General features: G+C 43.2%; 1 protein-coding gene across 4 annotated transcripts in view; it reads left to right on the forward strand.

Moving 5' to 3' along the window:
- The window catches only part of ADCY7 (adenylate cyclase 7), a 331,521-nt gene that overhangs the window by 185,687 nt on the left and 127,671 nt on the right, over window positions 1-18,163 (forward strand). For all 4 annotated transcript variants that reach the window (XM_029608517.1, XM_029608514.1, XM_029608515.1 and 1 more), the window contains one exon: window positions 16,870-17,018. In XM_029608517.1, coding sequence (XP_029464377.1) covers window positions 16,870-17,018 — 149 coding nt within the window. The remainder of the gene's footprint in view (window positions 1-16,869; window positions 17,019-18,163) is intronic.

Consider the following 18,163-nt stretch of genomic DNA (forward strand, 5'->3'; position numbering starts at 1 on the left):
GGCAGAGTCCGTCAGCCTCTCTGTATCCGCAGAGCCGTGTGGTTGCGGGAGCCATGTATGTCACGGTATTAAGCTTTGCTGTCTGCTCACAGTTTTTGTAAGTGATTTTTTTCTAGAGCTGCAGCTGTTTTTCTTTCTTCCCTTACAATAGTTTATTTTCTTTTCCTTTTTCTTCTTCTTTCCACTATCTACCAGCCGCATGGCGGGCCTTAGGCGCTACACAGTCTGGCAGTCTATTTCTATCCCTTATTAGATAAATACTGCACCTGCAGTATAGTATCTGTGCCCTCTCCTTGTTTTGTCTGTTTTTGTACTTTTGTCAGGTGTGGCAGAAATGACCGAATGCAGTCAGTGAGTGATCTGTGTAGGCTGCTGAGCCTGGTGACTCACCTGAGTTCTACCCGGGCAGGAGTTCCATGCCATTTCACTGATTAATTGGCATCAATGGAGGTTCAGACAGTGAAGAGATCAAGGACCACACTGTTCTTGTGTGTGGGGAGGGGAGGGGGAGAGCGCATCCTCCCCACATTCAAAGGAACTAGTCTCCATGGGCTGGAGCCTTGGATGACATAGCCTCCCCTCCAGCTTGCCTCTGATGACCGCGCAGTCTTCTTGGGAGAGAGGTTGAGCAGGAACCTTGGTAAGCAGCTTGCTGCGGCACCTTTGGTGCCATGCCCAGTAATAGTTGCCCATGTACATCTGTGACCAGCATACTTTTGATCTGACACATCTATGTTAGGACCATGTCGGGGACCAGGATTGCCATTGAGTGCCATGGTCACTCTGGACGTCCTCGAGGTGCTGGGGTGCCCTCAATGCCATTGGGTTGCATGACTGCCCTTGATGTCATAAGGGCCTTCTGTGCCATAGGCATCGTTTTGATGCACCAGAGTTTCGATGTGGTGGAGTAGCAGCACTGACCTCTAGTATTGGGGACCAGGACTGCCATCAAGCGCCATGGTACCCCTCGATGTCATCAGAGCTGCCATAGATGCTCTTGATCCTTTTGAGGTGTGTGAATGGCCGCCCTTGATGCTGCGGCAGCCCTCGGTGCTGTCAACGTGCATGGCCTCGATGCTGTGGCAGCCCTTGGTGTTTTTGAGGTGCAATCCATTCGTTGCTGCTCTCGATGAGGTCAAGCACCATAAATGCACTGGGATCACTGTTGAACACCCTGGTCATCCTCAAGGCCATCAACCGCCAGGGCTTTTGAGAGCCCTCGAGTGTCATTGAAGTCCTCGGGTAATGGGGTTTCGGCCGAGGTTGTCATCCGCGCAAGGCACCCTGGGACGCTGAGGCATCCAGGCTGTTCCATAACTGGCCTACAGCTGTCGGGCACCATGGCTACAGATGATCTCAGGAGCCTACGCCTCTGAGAGTGGGGGTTGGGGTGGGGAGGCATCGGAGGCTCCACCGGGATTCGTGCACCATCAGTGCTGATGAGCGTTAATGAGGCTATCATCAGCCATAGCTGCTGGCGAGAGATGCCATCAAGCTCACAGCATCGACGACCTTGGATGGGTAACATAGAAACATAGAAATGATGGCAGAAGAAGACCAAACGGCCCTTCCAGTCTACCCAGCAAGCTATGCACTTTTTTTTTCCTCTTAATTGTTACGCTTGGCTCTTAGTACCTTTTAGTTCTATATCCCTTCCACCCCACCATTAATGTAGAGAGCAGTGTTGGAACTGCATCTAATTGAATATGTAGCTTATTTAGGGGTAGTAACCGCCTCAAAAGCAAACTACACCCATGCTTTTGTTTACTTGACTATGTAATTCAGTCCTTGTTGGTTGTTGTCTATATATAGATCCTCTTTTCTACATTGCCTCTGCCATTGAAGCAGAGAGCTAGGTTGGCTATGCGTTGATGGTGAAGTATCAGACTTTCTCCCCTGCCGTTGAAGCAGAGAGCTATGCTGGATATGCATTGAAAGTGAAGTAGCAGACTTTCTCCCTGCCGCTGAAGCAGAGAGCTATGCTAGATATGTATTGAAAGTAAAGTATCAGGCTTATTTGGTTTGGGGATAGTAACCGCCGTAACAAGCAAGCTACACCCCCCTTTTTTGTGAATGCAAATCCTTTTTTTTTTTTTTTCCACATTTCCTCTTACCATTGAAGCTTTGAGCAATGTTGGAGTCGCATTAACCATGTGTATGTACATTGAATAAGGGTATTATCTCCAGGCAGTAGCCTTCATTCCCGCGAGCCACCCCCTCTTCATTCACGTCCTCAAGACTTGATGGATCCACAGTGTTTATCTCACGCCCCTTTGAAGTCCTTCACAGTTCTGGTCTTCACCACTTCCTCCGGAAGGGCATTCCAGGCATCCACCACCCTCTCCGTGAAGAAATACTTCCTGACATTGGTTCTGAGTCTTCCTCCCTGGAGCTTCAGCTCGTGACCCCTGGTTCTGCTGATTTTTTTCTGACGGAAAAGGTTTGTCGTTGTCTTTGGATCGTTAAAACCTTTCAAGTATCTGAAAGTTTGAATCATATCACCCCTGCTCCTCCTTTCTTCCAGGGTGTACATATTTAGATTCTTCAATCTCTCCTCATAAGTCATTCGATGAAGACCCTCCACCTTTCTGGTCGCCCTTCTCTGTACCGCTTCCATCTTGTCTCTGTCTCTTTGGAGATATGGTCTCCAGAACTGAACACAGTACTCCAGGTGAGGCCTCACCAAGGACCTGTACAAGGGGATAATCACTTCCCTTTTCTTACTAGATATTCCTCTCTCTTTGCAGCCCAGCATTCTTCTGGCTTTTGCTATCACCTTGTCACATTGTTTCGCCGACTTCAGATCATTAGACACTATCACCCCGAGGTCTCTCTCCTGCTCTGTGAACATCAGCCTTCCCCCACCCATTGAATACAGTTCATTCGGATTTCCACTCCCCATATGCATGACTTTGCACTTCTTGGCATAGAATCTCAGCTGCCATATCTTCGACCACTCTTCCAGCTTCCTTAAATCCCGTCTCATTCTCTCCACTCCTTCCGGCTTGTCCACTCTGTTGCAGATTTTAGTGTCGCCTGCAAATAGATAAACCTTACCTTCTATCCCGTCCGCAATGTCGCTCACAAAGATATTGAACAGGACCGGTCCCAACACCAATCCTTGCGGTACACCACTTAAAACCGCTCTCTTTTTAGAGAGAGTTCCATTTACCATCACACATTGTCTTCTGTCTGTCAACCAGTTTGCAATCCAGGCCACCACCTCGGCACTCACTCCTAAGCTTCTTATTTTATTCACCAGTCTCCTGTGCGGAACTGTATCAAAAGCTTTGCTGAAATCCAAGTAGATGACATTGAGCGCTCTTCCTTGATCCAATTCCTTGGTTACCCAGTCAAAAAAGTCTATCAGATTTGTCTGACAGGATCTTCCCCTGGTGAATCCATGCTGCCTCTGGTCCAGCAATTCTCCAGACTGAAGATAGTTCACTATTCTCTCTTTCAACAGTGACTCCATTACTTTTCCCACCACCGAAGTGAGGCTAACCGGTCTGTAGTTACCAGCCTCTTCTCTGTTCCCACTCTTGTGAAGCTGGACCACCACCGCTCTTCTCCAATCACTCGGCACCACTCCCGTTTCTAGGGATCTATTGAACAGGTCACACAGCGGACCTGCCAGCACATCTCTGAGCTCCCTCAGTATCCTGGGATGAACCTCATCAGGCCCCATGGCTTTGTCCACTTTCAGATTCTTCAGCTCTTCCCATACATTTTCTACTGTAAATGGATTTTAATCTATTCCACTCCCCTCCAATTTCTTAAGTAGAGATGGTCCTTCTCCAGGGTCTTCTTTAGTGAACACAGAACTGAAGTATTCGTTTAATATTTCTGCCATTTCTTCGTCACTCTCCACACATTGATCCTTTCAATTTCACTATACCACTTTGAACTTTTCTCTTTTCACTGATGTATCTGAAAAATGTTTTGTCACCATTCTTTATCTCCTTGGCAATCCTCTCTTCTGCTTGACTTTTTGCCATCTTGATTAATTTCTTCATCTCCCTCAGTTCAAACAAATATTTTTCTTTGTGCTCCTCCCTTTGGGATCTTTTATATTTCTTGAATGCTGTTCTTTTGGCCTTTATTTTGTCAGCCACCTCCTTTGAGAACCAGATAGGTTTCATTTTTCTTTTGCTTTTCTTTACGTTTCTAACATATAGAGTAGTTGCCTTGGTAATTGCTCCTTTTAGATTGGTCCACTGCTGATCCATATCTCTTTCGTTCTCCCAGCCTTTTAGTTCTTCCTCCAGGTACTTCCCCCATTTCCTCAAAGTCCATGTTTTTGAACTGCAAAACTTGGGTCTTTGTGTTTCTTTTTCGTATCCTTTTTGTGATATTAAACCATACCGTTTGATGATCTCTGGTGCTGAGGTGGGCGCCCACCTGGACATCAGAGACATTATCTCCATTAGTGAGCACTAAGTCGAGAATAGCTTCTTCTCTCGTGGGTTCCATTACCATTTGTTTGAACAAAGCTACTTGCAGGGCATCCACTATCGCTCTATGGCAGCTGAGGGGAACTGTCGATGGTGCTGGCAGTCATCAGTTCCTTTAGAACATAACATAAATTGCCATGCTGGGTCAGAGCAAGGGTCCATCAAGCCCAGCATCCTGTTTCCAACAGAGGCCAAACCAGGCCATAAGAACCTGGCGAGTACCCAAACACCAAGAAGATCCCATGCTACTGATGCAATTAATAGCAGTGGCTATTACCTAAGTAAACTTGATTAATAGCAGTTGATGGACTTCTCCTCCAAGAACTTAATGAAACCTTTTTTGAACCCAGCTACACTAATGAGATGTATTGGGCTGCAGATCCTCTGCCTGAAGGCGCCCATGGCATCCTTGGTGGCCGCTGATCCATTGATGCCTTCGGGCACCGGGGTCTCTATTGGTGCCGCTGGACTGTCAATGTCCATGGGCACCAGTGGCGCCAGGGATGGCGCTATATGCCGTCAAACTGATCAAGACATGGTCAAAGCGCTGTCAATGCCCTGGGGGCAGCATTGTTTGGTGCCCTTGATATGATCCATCGTTGGTGAGTGCAAGAGCATTATTGGCCTTACGGGCGCCGTTACCACAGTAGGCACCAGTGGACATGGTTGGATGCTGCAGGACATGATTGTAGAGCACCATGGGCACTGTTGGACTGTTTAATATGCACATTGTTATATTTTTTCCACAATTGTTAAGAGAGTTACAATTTAAATTTTGTAAACCGTTATGATGGCTTTACCGAATGACGGTATATAAAACTCAACAAATAAATACATGGATTTCACTGCTGTCATTCCATGAGGGCAAAGGTGGTGAGCCATTCCCAGTGCAATTTCAAGGGCTGTGTCCAGCCTTATGGAGCATTATCAGGTACAGGAGGGTGCGATGCCCTAGATCGCCACCCACCACCATGCCATAACCAGAGCCCTAATGGTACTGGGGACGCAGTTGTCACACTGTACTGTTCACTCCATTGGGAGTTAGTGTGACAATGGAGCACAGCATGCGCATTTGAGTATGGTAAGGCATCTGCTCCAAGTGCCCTGGGTGATGCTTGGAGCCATGCCAAGGGTCTGCCATCGTCGCATTAAGATATCAGCCTCTTAGTCAGTTCTGCACTACAAGGTGCTAGGGAGTACTGACGAGAAAGGCATCATTGCACACACTGTGATTGCTTTTTGGCAGTGTGCAGCCAATGACTTAACAGGTGGTACTCAGTCCTCGCTGTGCCAGGGGATTCTATCCACAAGTGCGGCGACTGGGTTCATAGGTGGGCCGCCATTCATAGGATGGGATACCACTGTATGAGTACTAGTCAGCGTGCTTTTTCACTGGAAGGCTCTATTCTTCCAGTTACCATGTACTCTATGGGTGTGTGTGTTTCCCTCATGGCAAGCACAACAGGTTGTGTGCTGCAGACACAGGAATGACCTAGGACTGCATTCCTGGTCGAACCCTTAGGGGAGTAGACACTAGGAGGGAAGTATCCAGGAGTCTTCTACTTCCTCATAAGAGGAATATGTCTTTCTACCCCTCCCGGGTCACAAATCCCCTTTGTGGTGAAGCCCCTGGGGCTCAGTCCTTTGCAGCGTATTGCTGAACTGGAGCCTCAATTTTTTTTAATTGGTGCCTCTCCTTGTAGGCCAGGTGTGAGGGACAGCAGCGGTGGTCATTGGACTGTTTTTACTGGGGTCCCTCCACTGATTACCGTAGTGGCCTACCCCATCTGAGAGTAGCTTCCAATGGCAGATTGGTCGCTTCTGAACCTCAGTGATCAGTGATTATAACTTGACTCTCAACTGCCAAGTTAAAAGGTTTTTCGGGATCAGGAGGCCCCGATTCCCATTGTTTTCTTGAACCTTCAGGAAGGGGAGATTTGACTGGGTTCTAGGACAAACCTTATGGGTTCCCCTCTGGATGCCCAGTTGTCCACCCCTACAAGGGGTGTCCCTTGTTCTCTGTTTCCTGGAGAAAGGATGTCACTACTTCTGACTGGTGGTCGCTCTCTGTTCCTCGTGGGCTTCGAAAACCAGTCAAGCGGTAGTGTTCTCATTTGGTTGTCCTAAGGCACAATAGGTCTGTTTCGCGAGGGAGCCATTCCCGAGTAGGTCCCAGGTGAAGATTATGGGTTTCTCCCATCCAGGAATCACCTTTGATACCTGCTGAGCTCAATGGGCATTTTTTGATAAGGACCACTATTGCCAGTCATTCTTACCTCAGGGAGGAGGGTTATAGTCCATTTAATTGGCAAGTATGCCTTTCAACCTATTGCCATATCCATGGCTGAGGGAGTTGGGGGATGAGGGACCCCACAACAGAGGTGCTGCTTTTTGATTGCAGTGGCTTGCAAGCTATACTTCCCCCATTGTAGGGATAACCTGTCTGCGGACAGGGGAGTCCTGGTTCATGCAATAATTGTTCCATTTACTGGACTGCGTGCTTCCTTGGGGGAAGTATATGTAATCATGGCTGAGGTATTAATACCTGCAGGGAGAGAGACACCATTTTTCCGTAAATTTTCGCCAAGTTCTGGCCAGTACTGCTTTTAGCTTTTCTCACTTCACTAGGTTGTCCAAAGTGCCTTCCTGTTCACCTGGACTATCCTGTAAACAGGATGGATAGCCCTGCCCTTGATAAGGTGCAGTTTGGGTGAGCTTCAGGCCTAATGTATCTCCCTGCTTGAGGGTTTTGGGTAATGATCCCATTCAGGGATTGCCTTTCATCCGCTGAAACTCTTGATGCTATGTCTTGCGCTTTGGCTCGTAGGGTCTGACACAGACCAAGCCATTGTTGTTGATTATTCTTCCAAGCGTTGCTTAGGTTTTTCTGCCCATTGTGCCCATCGGCCAAACATGGGCACACTTCTGCAGAATCATTCTGTTCTTCGGATGCCAGCAGACCGCAGTTTCTTTCTGGGGAGCTCTCAGGCCCCAGTTGGTTTTTCGGTTGTCTTGTAACAACTATGCAGTTTTCGTCCAAGAGTCCTTCTCTTGTTTGTATCTCTAGACTTTTTCTTATATCCAGGAGGTTCTAGACCTAGTGTCAGGGTCTCCTGATTCGAAACCCTGCTTGTAATGTTTTCTGTGATACGGAGCACGTTTCTTGCTGGCACTTGCACCACTTCTCTGCCTTAGGTGCCTCTGCTACACATGGGGGTTTTGTGTCTCAATCATTTCTATTTTTTCTCTTTGTAGAACCCAACTCCTTTACCGCCTAGTCTCCTTTGTGGGTTGGCTGCCTCACAGGCAAAAGAGAGAGAGATGGTGCTTTCAGCATGGTGCGGTTTCCCACTTTGTACTGCTTGGACAGCCTATAGCTTAGGATTTCACTCATGTGTGAGGACTACCATCCTGCTTGTCCTTGGAGAAAGCAGAGTTGCTTACCTGTAACTGGTGTTCTCCAAGGACAGAATGTTAGACCTCACGAAACCCTCCTGCCTCCCCTGGGAGTTGGTTTCTCCATGTATTAGCTATAACATGAACTGAAAGACTCTGCCTAGGGGGCAGGGTGATGACTACAGCTGTACATGCTCAGCAAGGCATTTTTTAAAGTTCTATAATTTTTGAGATCAAATTTCCGAATCAGGGCTTCATCCAATGATGTCACCCATGTGTGAGGACTAACATCCTGCTGTCCTTGGAGAACAATTGTTACAGGTAAGCAAATCTGCTTTATTAATTACTCAGACTAGGGTTGATCAGAGTTTGTTTTAATCATTCAGTTTGTCTAATGTCAAAGGTTTTATTGAGAGTTTTATCAATTAAAATGTATTTGATATAACTATCTTTAGGTGATTTAGAACCTACCTATGTCTTGAACCCTCCCTGCACACCTTCAAAAAAGGCATCAAGACATGGCTTTTTAGGCAAGCATACTCTGATGCCAACCAGACATAGCCGCTTCTCCCCTCCCTTTCCCCCCCTCCTGTGAAAGGAATCATGGAATTGATGTAAATTAACTACTTTGCGTATCATCCTTTTTAAAGAAATTTTTGTATATTATGGTTATTATGGTTCCTCTCTTCCTCTCACTCTGCTGCCCTATTTTTCCTGCTTTCCTCGCCCCCTACCCCCTCTCCTCCCTCTTCTCGTCTGCTCCCCTTCCCCCCTCCACGTTTTATTGTATTTTCAGCCTTCTAAGTTCTTTGTAAACCGGCCTGATGTGCTCCACGAATGTCGGTATATTTTGTTAAATAAATAAATAAAGAGATTTTCACAATTTCTAAAGTAGTATTACAGCCTATTGACTGCAAGTTTGCACATATTTATTTTAGAGCATTCACAATCTTGTTATCCCCAAACTAAAGGTAACGTCAGACCTCTTAATTAAAAGTTAAAGTTTGTCTTCTCTCACAATGCTGACAAACCACAGTGGAAGAAGATGGGTGACTTCTCTCTGTGAAAGCATTGGCATCTGTGTTCATTTGTTTGCAGGTCAGGAAAGCCTAGTAGCTGAGCACAGGCACCTTGAGTCAGTGTCTTTCACACCAGAGATCAGAATGGGATGCTGGCAGGCTTATGGTCCTGAGGGTATGGTTCTTTGGTATTGGGAGAACTCTTGGATGGTAGTCTTTCTCTTGGTTGGTAGGAACCTTGGCAGGAATCCCAGTTCCTTTGTTTCACTCACTTTTATAGCAGTAAATTCGTATAATGCATGCACAATCAATGCATATGAATGAGGGCTAAGTGCAGCTTTCTGATTGGGAATTTCACACTATTTTTAAAAGTGAAGAGTTCATGTTAGCATAGAGGACTCCATAGTCTCAAACTGACATTAGCAATAAGAGTCCTCAATCAATATCTTAGCTCTTTGTTCCAAGCAGAGCTAAGGTAGATAATGTGGCAGCTGTGTCAAGGATATGTTTTACAATCTAAGCATTTTTTCCTGCAGGCCTGGATTTCTCAGTCCTAGCACAGATCAAACAATTAAGGACATTCTTTTCTTTTCTTCCATTTTCTTGTTCAGAGAGAATGAACTCCTTTAAGATATACTCAGAAAATATTAGTCTGAATTACCTTACAATCCCTACCATAAAGCATCATGGTGGCAACACCATGTTATGGAGATGTTTCTAAGGGCAGGGATTGGGGCACTTGTCAGGAAGGAAGGAGCAATACATAGAGGAGAAGTACAGAAAAGTTCTTGAGGAGAACCTGCTGCCTTATTCAAGAAGGCTGTAACTGGAATGGACGTTCACCTTCCAGCATGACAATGATCTGAAACACACAGCCAAAGCTACAATAAAGTGGCTGAGGAACAGAAAGGACAATGTACTGGAGTGGCTCAAGTCAGAGCTCTGATTTCAATCTAATAAAAAAATCTGTGGTATGACTTGAAAATTGCTGTCTATCAACGCTCCACAGGGAATTTGATAGAGTTTGAATGATTTTGTAAAGAAGAATGGCCAAATATTGAGAAATCTAGGTGTGCAAAGTTGGTGGAGACTTATCCCAACAGGCTCTTAGCTATAATTTCTGCTGAAGGTGCTTGCACCAAATATCGACTCAGCAGTGGAAACTTATCCAGTTGTTGGATTTTGGTTTTGTTTTTTTGCTTTGTCCCTCACTAAAACATTTATGCCCTGAAAAGTGTGGTGTGTGGTATGTTGACCTGTTTGGCTAACTTAAAATTATTCGATATGATCACCTCCAGGTCACACTATTGTTTTATGCACATAAGAACTTCATCCCTATATTGTACTACAACCTTGGTAGTATTTACAACCCAAATAAATGACTGTGGTTTTTTTAGCTTTAAATCTTGACCTAAATTCTAGACCATTCTTCAAGCTTCACTAGATCCCTTATATTTTCCAAACCTTCCAGGATTTTGAAATTTGCCATTATGTGGAATTTTTTTTTTATCATCCGTAAAATTGCAAACTTTTACCTATGGCTGTTCCACAATATCATTTATTAAAGTATTATTAAAAAGCTGAATCAGGGAGAGCTCGAAGTGTAGTTAGATTTCAGCAAGGCCTTTGACATGGTTTCACATAAGGCTCTCTATTTATAAGATATCTAAGTATGGGTCTGAAGTGATTGATTGGGTTACAGACTGATTGAATAGGAGGGAACAAAGGATAGTGATAAATTAGTGATAAACAGAGTTCACTCTGAAGAAGGGGCGTTTACTATTGATGTGCAGCAGGAATGGATCCTCTGTCAAGTTCTCAACATTTTCATCAGCAAAATATTGTGGAAGGGCTGTCGCTAAGACAGCCTTTTTGCTGATGATATCAAAATCTGCAATAGAGTAGACACCCTAGAGAGTATGGAAAACCGGAGGGTTCTAGTGAATCTTGGTTTTGTTTGTTTTATTTAAAAGATTTATAACCTGCCTTTTTCTTTGTGCAAAGTGGCATACATAAACACACATAAAGAACCATTAATCAGACAGTTATATAGAAACAGAAAACAAAAAAATGAGTCAAATAGATCCAACGTAGATGAATAGCAACACAGATGGTAAGGACTGGAGAGAGGGTGTTGATCATCTAATTGGAATGCCTGCCTAAACAAAAATGCCCTTCAAGTGTCTGCGGAAAGTTCTACTCCAAGATTGCAAACGGGCAGTGTGCCAGAGCCCACTCGCAGGTTTTCTGTTAGATGGATTAGTAGAGGAGAAAGAACTTCCAACAGACCACAATGTGCTGATTTCAGAGGGCGAGGAGGATTTTATTTATTTATATGAATTTATTTATTTATAAGTCTTATATTCCACAACTTCCAAAATGAATATCCACTTAATGTGAATTACATAAGTCGTAAAACACACAAAATTACAGTAAGTAAAACAATATCAACACTAATACATACTTTAAAACAACATACATTTTGTACATGGCCAGCTCTCATCTGTATGCATCTTTAAACAGTAAGTATATATATATATATATATATATATATATATAAGATATCTAAGTATATATATACGCACAGAATTGAACAAATCATGGGGAAGTTTTCAATAATTTATGAAGTATAGATAAAATCTTGAATTTAATTTTCTGCAAGGCGGGAAGCCAATGAAGTGACTGTAGTATTGGTGTAATCCTAGGACTGGGGGTTTCTCAGTATGCATGCAGTAGAGTTCTATGCAATCTGTGGGTCCATTAGGGCCTGATTTTCAAAAAGCATTTACATGCTTAAAACTGGATTTTACATGTGTAAATGACCTTGAATTGTAAATAGGTTTTACTCGAGTTAAGTGCACTTAACGTGGGTAAATGACTTTTGAAAATTGCCACAATATTAGGCCACATTTACATGTGTAACTCCTTTGACAATTCATCTATTAGTGTACTTGCAGAGACTCCAATTTAGATGGAATTAAAGTAGAATGGTTTCCTTAATATTCTTGAATGTATCCTATTGCTAGCTTCTCGTTAACATACTCTTCTGAAAATTGTCTACCTCACATCCATTCCTGCTTGTAGTATTTTTGACATCCTGTTCCCAGCGCTTCCTCTGTGAATACTAAATATAAATATCTATTAAGCAATTCCACTTTCTCCTTGTCAGCTTCTACATATTCCTCTTCTTCAAGTCTTGAGTCTTACAATCCCACTTTTGCACTTTTTCTTGTCACTAACACATCTTTAAAAAAAAAAAAAAAAGTCTCGTCTCCCTGTATTAACTGTTTGGTTTTTTTTCTTGCATTTGCACTTTTGCTCTGCCTGCTGTTTATTATCTTGAAGCTTCTAGGTGATTCTGTGTGCATTCATTGATCAGCTCTAAGCTCACCGAACAACTTGATGCAGGCTGTTGCTTTAAATACTTTAGCTAAGCTGGTTACTGATGCAGTCTGCAAAATAGAAGTGATTACTGGCTTGATTTCTGAAAAACTGAATGTGATTACTTATGTGACCATAAATCAGGGTTCCTGGACATGTTTGCAAAAGAAGCTGTGAAAAGCGTACACAGAGTGAGACAGATGAGTCTCTAACCTTGACAGCTTTTGTTCTTGGCAGACTGCTGTTGCTATCCTTTTACTGTAAGCTTTCCCACAAAGGACTGGGAGCTGAGACCTTTTTCAAGTGAACAGTTGAAATACTGCCATTTGCAGTTGTCCAGTGATGCTTTTCTGTTTGTTTCATACAAAAATAAACAGATTATAGTTTGATTTCACATAATCCCATTGATTATTTGAGTAATAACACACAATGTTTAATTTCATTCATTCATTTATTTTTGTGGGTCGGCGGAATATAAAATTGTAAAATAAATAAATAAAACGTCTGAAGTGGTGTAGAATAAAATATAAACAAATGCTTCAAAAATAACACAAAAATAAAACCATCATAAAATAACTAAATAAAATGTTAACACCATACCCAACTCTGTTAAACCAGCAGAAAGATGAAACTTGCAAGATATCCTAATCAACTTAAGGCTTTATTCTTTTTGCAGCTTAAGATGTTTTCTAAAAATAAAAGATTCAGATTCCTACCTCAGTACTTCAGGCAATTTATTCCACAGCCAACTGTCAATCATCAAAAACGTATGAGCCCGCATCCATACTCTAGCTGCTTCTTTGAAAGACAGTTGATGTTGCAAAGCTGAATAACGAGTCCAAGCAACATGTTGGAGAGTACTGCTTCAAATTTTGTCTTAAATACTTGGACCTTCACCCCTCAAGGAGCAAGATACTAGACAGAAGATCTTAAACCACCTAATAGGAAGTCAGTGCCGAGCCTTAAGCAGCAGAGATGCCATACTTTGTCTAGAGCAGCCAAAGATGGTTCTTGCTGCGGTATTTTGAAGTCTCTCTAGTCTGCATGTGAGCCACTGAGGAAGACCCATGAACAGACCATTTCAATAATTCAATTACAATAGCACAATAGGTTGAACCAAAGATCTAAAGCAACCCCAGTCCAAAAATGGACTTAACTTCTCACAAGTCTCAGTTTTAGAAAGGTGATCAGGGAGTCCAAATAAAGTATAACCCCTAATAATTTGACTTTTAGGGGCTGTTGTTAAAGTACCCAAACAATTTCCAAATAATAAATAGGGCAAATCTAGAGTTGAATTGCCATTAGAAAGCAATTCTGTCTTCTGAATATTTGACATTTTGCTCTTCATCCAGTCTACAGTAGATTGAAAATTCGATACCTGTAGACTATCCTTATCCCTTGATCAAGTCCCATGGAATCGTCAACTGTATGTCATCAGCATAAATATGGCCCTCTGTACTTAATGAGCTTGTCTAAGGGGCTGCAAAAGATGCTAAACACTGTTGGTGACCACGATGAACAATGAGGGACGCCACAACAAGCTGCCTATCTGAGGACACTGACTTTGTTATATAACATTACTTATTACTGAGGGGAGGCAACCAATAAAGAATTCCTATTTAGAGGTCTATTTTTAAAAGGTTTGTCTAAGGCCTAGAATTATCAAAATGCGATAATTTTCGCATGAATAACGCCCGCGATAAGAAAAAGGGGTGTGGCTAGTGCAAGCGAGAGAGACTCTTTTTATAAGGTTTTCATGGTAGTCAACTATTTATTTATATCACTGTAGGAGCTAGTAACTCAAGGTGAGGTTTTGGTGGTGGTCTAGGGTTTTGGGACCAGACTTACATGCAGTGATATGTACGAACAGCACAGTAGATCTTGTAGAAGATTTGATGTGATTTGGAGTGAGGAAAGTCACACAAAGATGAGATTACTTCCATGTTCTCTCGCCCTAGCTTGATAGTCCTCTGGTAGAGACTCCATCAAGCTAGGGTGAGAAAATTGTAGAAATTTCATCTTTGTGTCTTTCCTCACTCCAAATCATGTCAAAATCTTCACTGAGGTCTGCTGTGCTGTTCGTATGTCTCTGCATGTATGACTGGTCCCAAAACACTAGAACACCACCAAAACCTCACCTCGAGTTGCTAGCTGGCCCTCCTATAGCAGTATAAATAGTTGACTGCTATGTGTGCCACCCCAGAGGCTCTCACTCTCTTGTTCTCTCTCACAGCCATTTCAGGCATATCGCAGTTTAACGCCAGGATAAAAGTTGTAGTTATTTCCGGCATTAAATATGTGCGAAAGTGTATGTTATGTTGTTGCATGCTGCGATAATGCCCCTCATTGTCCTTGATCTGACCCAAACCCCTCCCCAATCCCACCCCTTTGAATAAATTTGTAAAATTTGCATTCACGCTGCTTGTTGCGATAACGCCATATCACACGCGATAGTTATCACGTGCGTTAACACCATAATGGATTTTGATAAATGACCCTGTAAGTTTGGGATTTAGCCAGACCAGTCAGGGGTTTTAAATATTCCTCCTTGCTGCCAGGACCTTTTAAATGGGTAAACTGTTACCTGACTACTCCTGGATTTAAAAAAGAGTTCTGGGGATGTGGCTTAAACTTAGCCAGTCTCCTGCTGACTTTACTCGGGTAAAATTATCTGAATAACTTTAGTTGTGCCTCTGAATATACTTGCGCAACTTTTATTCTCTGGGTAAAACTTACCTGGATAACTTTAAACTTAACCAGCTTAATTCAACATATATTCAACATATAGCTGGTTAAGTTAAAAATAAAACAAAGTAAACCAAAACATCCCCCCCCACTGCACGCAAGAAAACCTGATTCCTTCCCCCCGCCCCCAAAGTAATTCTAAAAGATGCCAGCACTTAGCACCTGATTTCCCTTCCCCCTTTCCAATACAATAAAAGCAAGGGCAGGCCATAGCTGCTTGAAGCTCTCCCTCCCCACAGTCCCTGATATTAAATTGAAAGGCCTGGATTTGGGTTTCCCCCCTGCCATCCATCCCACCCTCCCACTACACCCAAAGCTCATCCTCTTGACACACCTGGAACCCCCCCTCCTGTCTTCCTCCCCCCCCCAAAAAAAAAAAAAACCAAGGCTGAGCCTGGAGACGATAGTCTTGTAACGTATTCCCAGCCGTGTCCAGCTGGATGTGGCACCACCTCTCGGCTTCGTCTTTGGGATTTGGGGGTTTCTGAGCTGTTCAGGAGGGCGGGGATATTTTATTTATTTATTTAAAAACATTCCACATTTTCCCCAAACGTTGTACAAAATGGATTGCATCTATAACATAAAAACATCTTGTCACGTTAAAACCTTTACAGACAATGCAGTAAACAGTATTTTAAAACGTAATAATCCTATCTGCCATATCATTAATTCAGTATTAGTAATCCCCAGATAACCATTCCCTAAACAGATATGTTTTAAACCACTTAGAAAACCTCATCAGATCAGTTTCTAATCTTAATTGGACTGGTAGGTCATTCCAGTCTTTTGCCCTATAACAGAGAAAAGCTGTCAACCTAGTACAGTTTAATCAGTGAGCTGCTGCCAATGGAATCTCATGATCTCAGCATCTCTTGATTTTAAGGCCTAAGCTAGGGCATAAGGGACTGATATAAGTAATTTGATCCAGAGCCTCAAAGTATCTCATATATGAGCATTTTCAGGAGGTTGAGGAGAATAAAGTACTACAGTAGGTGCTGACATTTTTTTTAGAATTTATTTGGGGAGTGATGGAACAGACTTGCTTGTGAGGTGGGTTTTTTTTTTAAATTTAATATTTGGATATAATGTTATTTGGCCTCTAAATATACTCTGTCATGGGACTTATCTGGATAACTTTGAAAGTATATTCAGAGGCATGCCTAAAGATATCTGGATAACTTTTGCCAAGTATGTTCAGCAGGAGGCTCATCCTGCTGAATATTCTGCTAAAATTTGCCCCTCACCGCCTATTGAATATGGATATAATATATTTTTATAATACTTACCAATTAAAAGTTGCCCCTTTTTAATTTAGTCCTACTTACTTTAAATCTTCTTAGTCATGACCTTGTTGTCTTAATACTAAACCTCCTGTTTTTCACTGTGTGTCTTGACTAGATTGGGAGCTCCAAAGAGCAGGGGCAGAGATTTGTATTCAGCTGCTGTGTGTCTTGGCTAGTTAGCCAGTTAAGCCTAGACACCGCCGCTGGGTATATTTATCTGGCTAATTTTAGGAGAGATCTATGGGGTGACCAGAATTAGCCAGATAACTTGTCTAGATAACTCCAGGAATATTAGAGTTAGCTGGATAACTGAGCTCCTCCCTCCTGTTACACCCATTCCCTTCCCACCACTTAGCCGGATAAATATGTATTTAGTCGGAACTTATCCTGCTAAGTGTTACTGAATACAGACCACCTTGTATTTCTGCATAGTGCTATGCATAACTGGAATGTGTCGTGCAAATCATGAGGATGATGATGCAAGCATCAATTCATTGTGTCACTTATGAACCGACATGATGATATTCATACTTTTTGCATTTGGCATGCAAACTAAATGCGATTACTTAATATCTCTCTCTCTCCCTCTAGGAAAACTTGCTGCTCTCGGTACTGCCAGCTTATATCTCCATGGAAATGAAATTGGCCATCATAGAACGGCTGAAGGAAAGCAATGATAACAGGCAGATGCCGGATAAGAACTTTCACAGCTTGTATGTGAAGCGGCATCAGAATGTTAGGTATGCACAGAGCACGCACGTGAATGCACGAAACAGGGATTCCTGTTCAATTAGAGACATGCAGGAAGCAAAAGCTCTAAATTGGGCCTTTGTTAAAAAAAAAAACAAAAAAAACTTCTGCTTTTCCTTCCCGTCAATTGAGAACAGCCGGTCGGTTTACCAGATAAAGGACAGATGCATTTACCTTGAATAGTTGAATTTCTCGTCCATCCTCACCATTTAGAACAGAAGCCCTTTCTGGGTTTTCAGGAGTTTTCTAAAGGGTTGCTAGGTCCTCCTCTGCCTTGAAGGATGCAAGGAGCTCATTCCACAACTGAAAACCTGCGATGCTGAACAGTCTATTACAGGACTGGGCAAGTCGTACCAGTTATTTCAGCTGAAAGGTTATTTAAGTTTTAGTGAGCGGTTGAGGCCCCAAAAACCCCCCCAAAACCCCCCAGACAATTCCTCCCCTTCCCATTCCCTTTTTCACTATCTCCCCCCCTCCCCTCACCCAGGTATCCACTTGGGCCCCTCATCTCTCCCCCACTCCATCTCTCCCCTACTTCACTTCCTTCTCATCCCACAACATGGACTTCCACTTCTTACCCATCTGCAGTCCACCAACGTTTGCTCCTTTCCTCACTTTCCCGTGTAGGACTTCTCTTCCTTTTCCCCATCACTTGAAGGAGGAAGCGGGCGAGTAAGCTTCTGGGTCCACCTTTGGTTGTGGTGGCAGTCGGTGAGAGATGTGGGGCCTGTGAGCCTGCACGTGCTCACAGCTCCACCGTGGGTTTCCTTTCTAATGGAAAGCCCAGTTGTGAGGACGGAGTGCAGCCTTCTGCATGATCTTTGGGCTTGCACTGGCTTAAGTAGCCCTGGGCGCTCACTGACTGACTGATAGCCCACTCCTGCAGCTGCCGCTGCTACTGTACTAGCAGTCCGATTCAGGAACGACCTAAGCAGCTAGCAAACTTTCTTTATCTAGCAACATTGGTGGGCTGGATGAAATCAGTTGATGGGGCTGGCTATGGCTCTCTGGATGTATTTTCTCTGTCCCTGGTCTATGATGATAGTGAGTAAGGAAAATGAGCAGAGTACATGGGACATTTTCCTTTTATCTGTTTATTTTTTCTGTTTCTATAAAGTAGATGTATTCCTATATA

The sequence above is a fragment of the Rhinatrema bivittatum genome, chromosome 7 (genome assembly GCF_901001135.1).
Source record: "Rhinatrema bivittatum chromosome 7, aRhiBiv1.1, whole genome shotgun sequence".
NCBI classification, from domain to species: Eukaryota; Metazoa; Chordata; class Amphibia; order Gymnophiona; family Rhinatrematidae; genus Rhinatrema; species Rhinatrema bivittatum.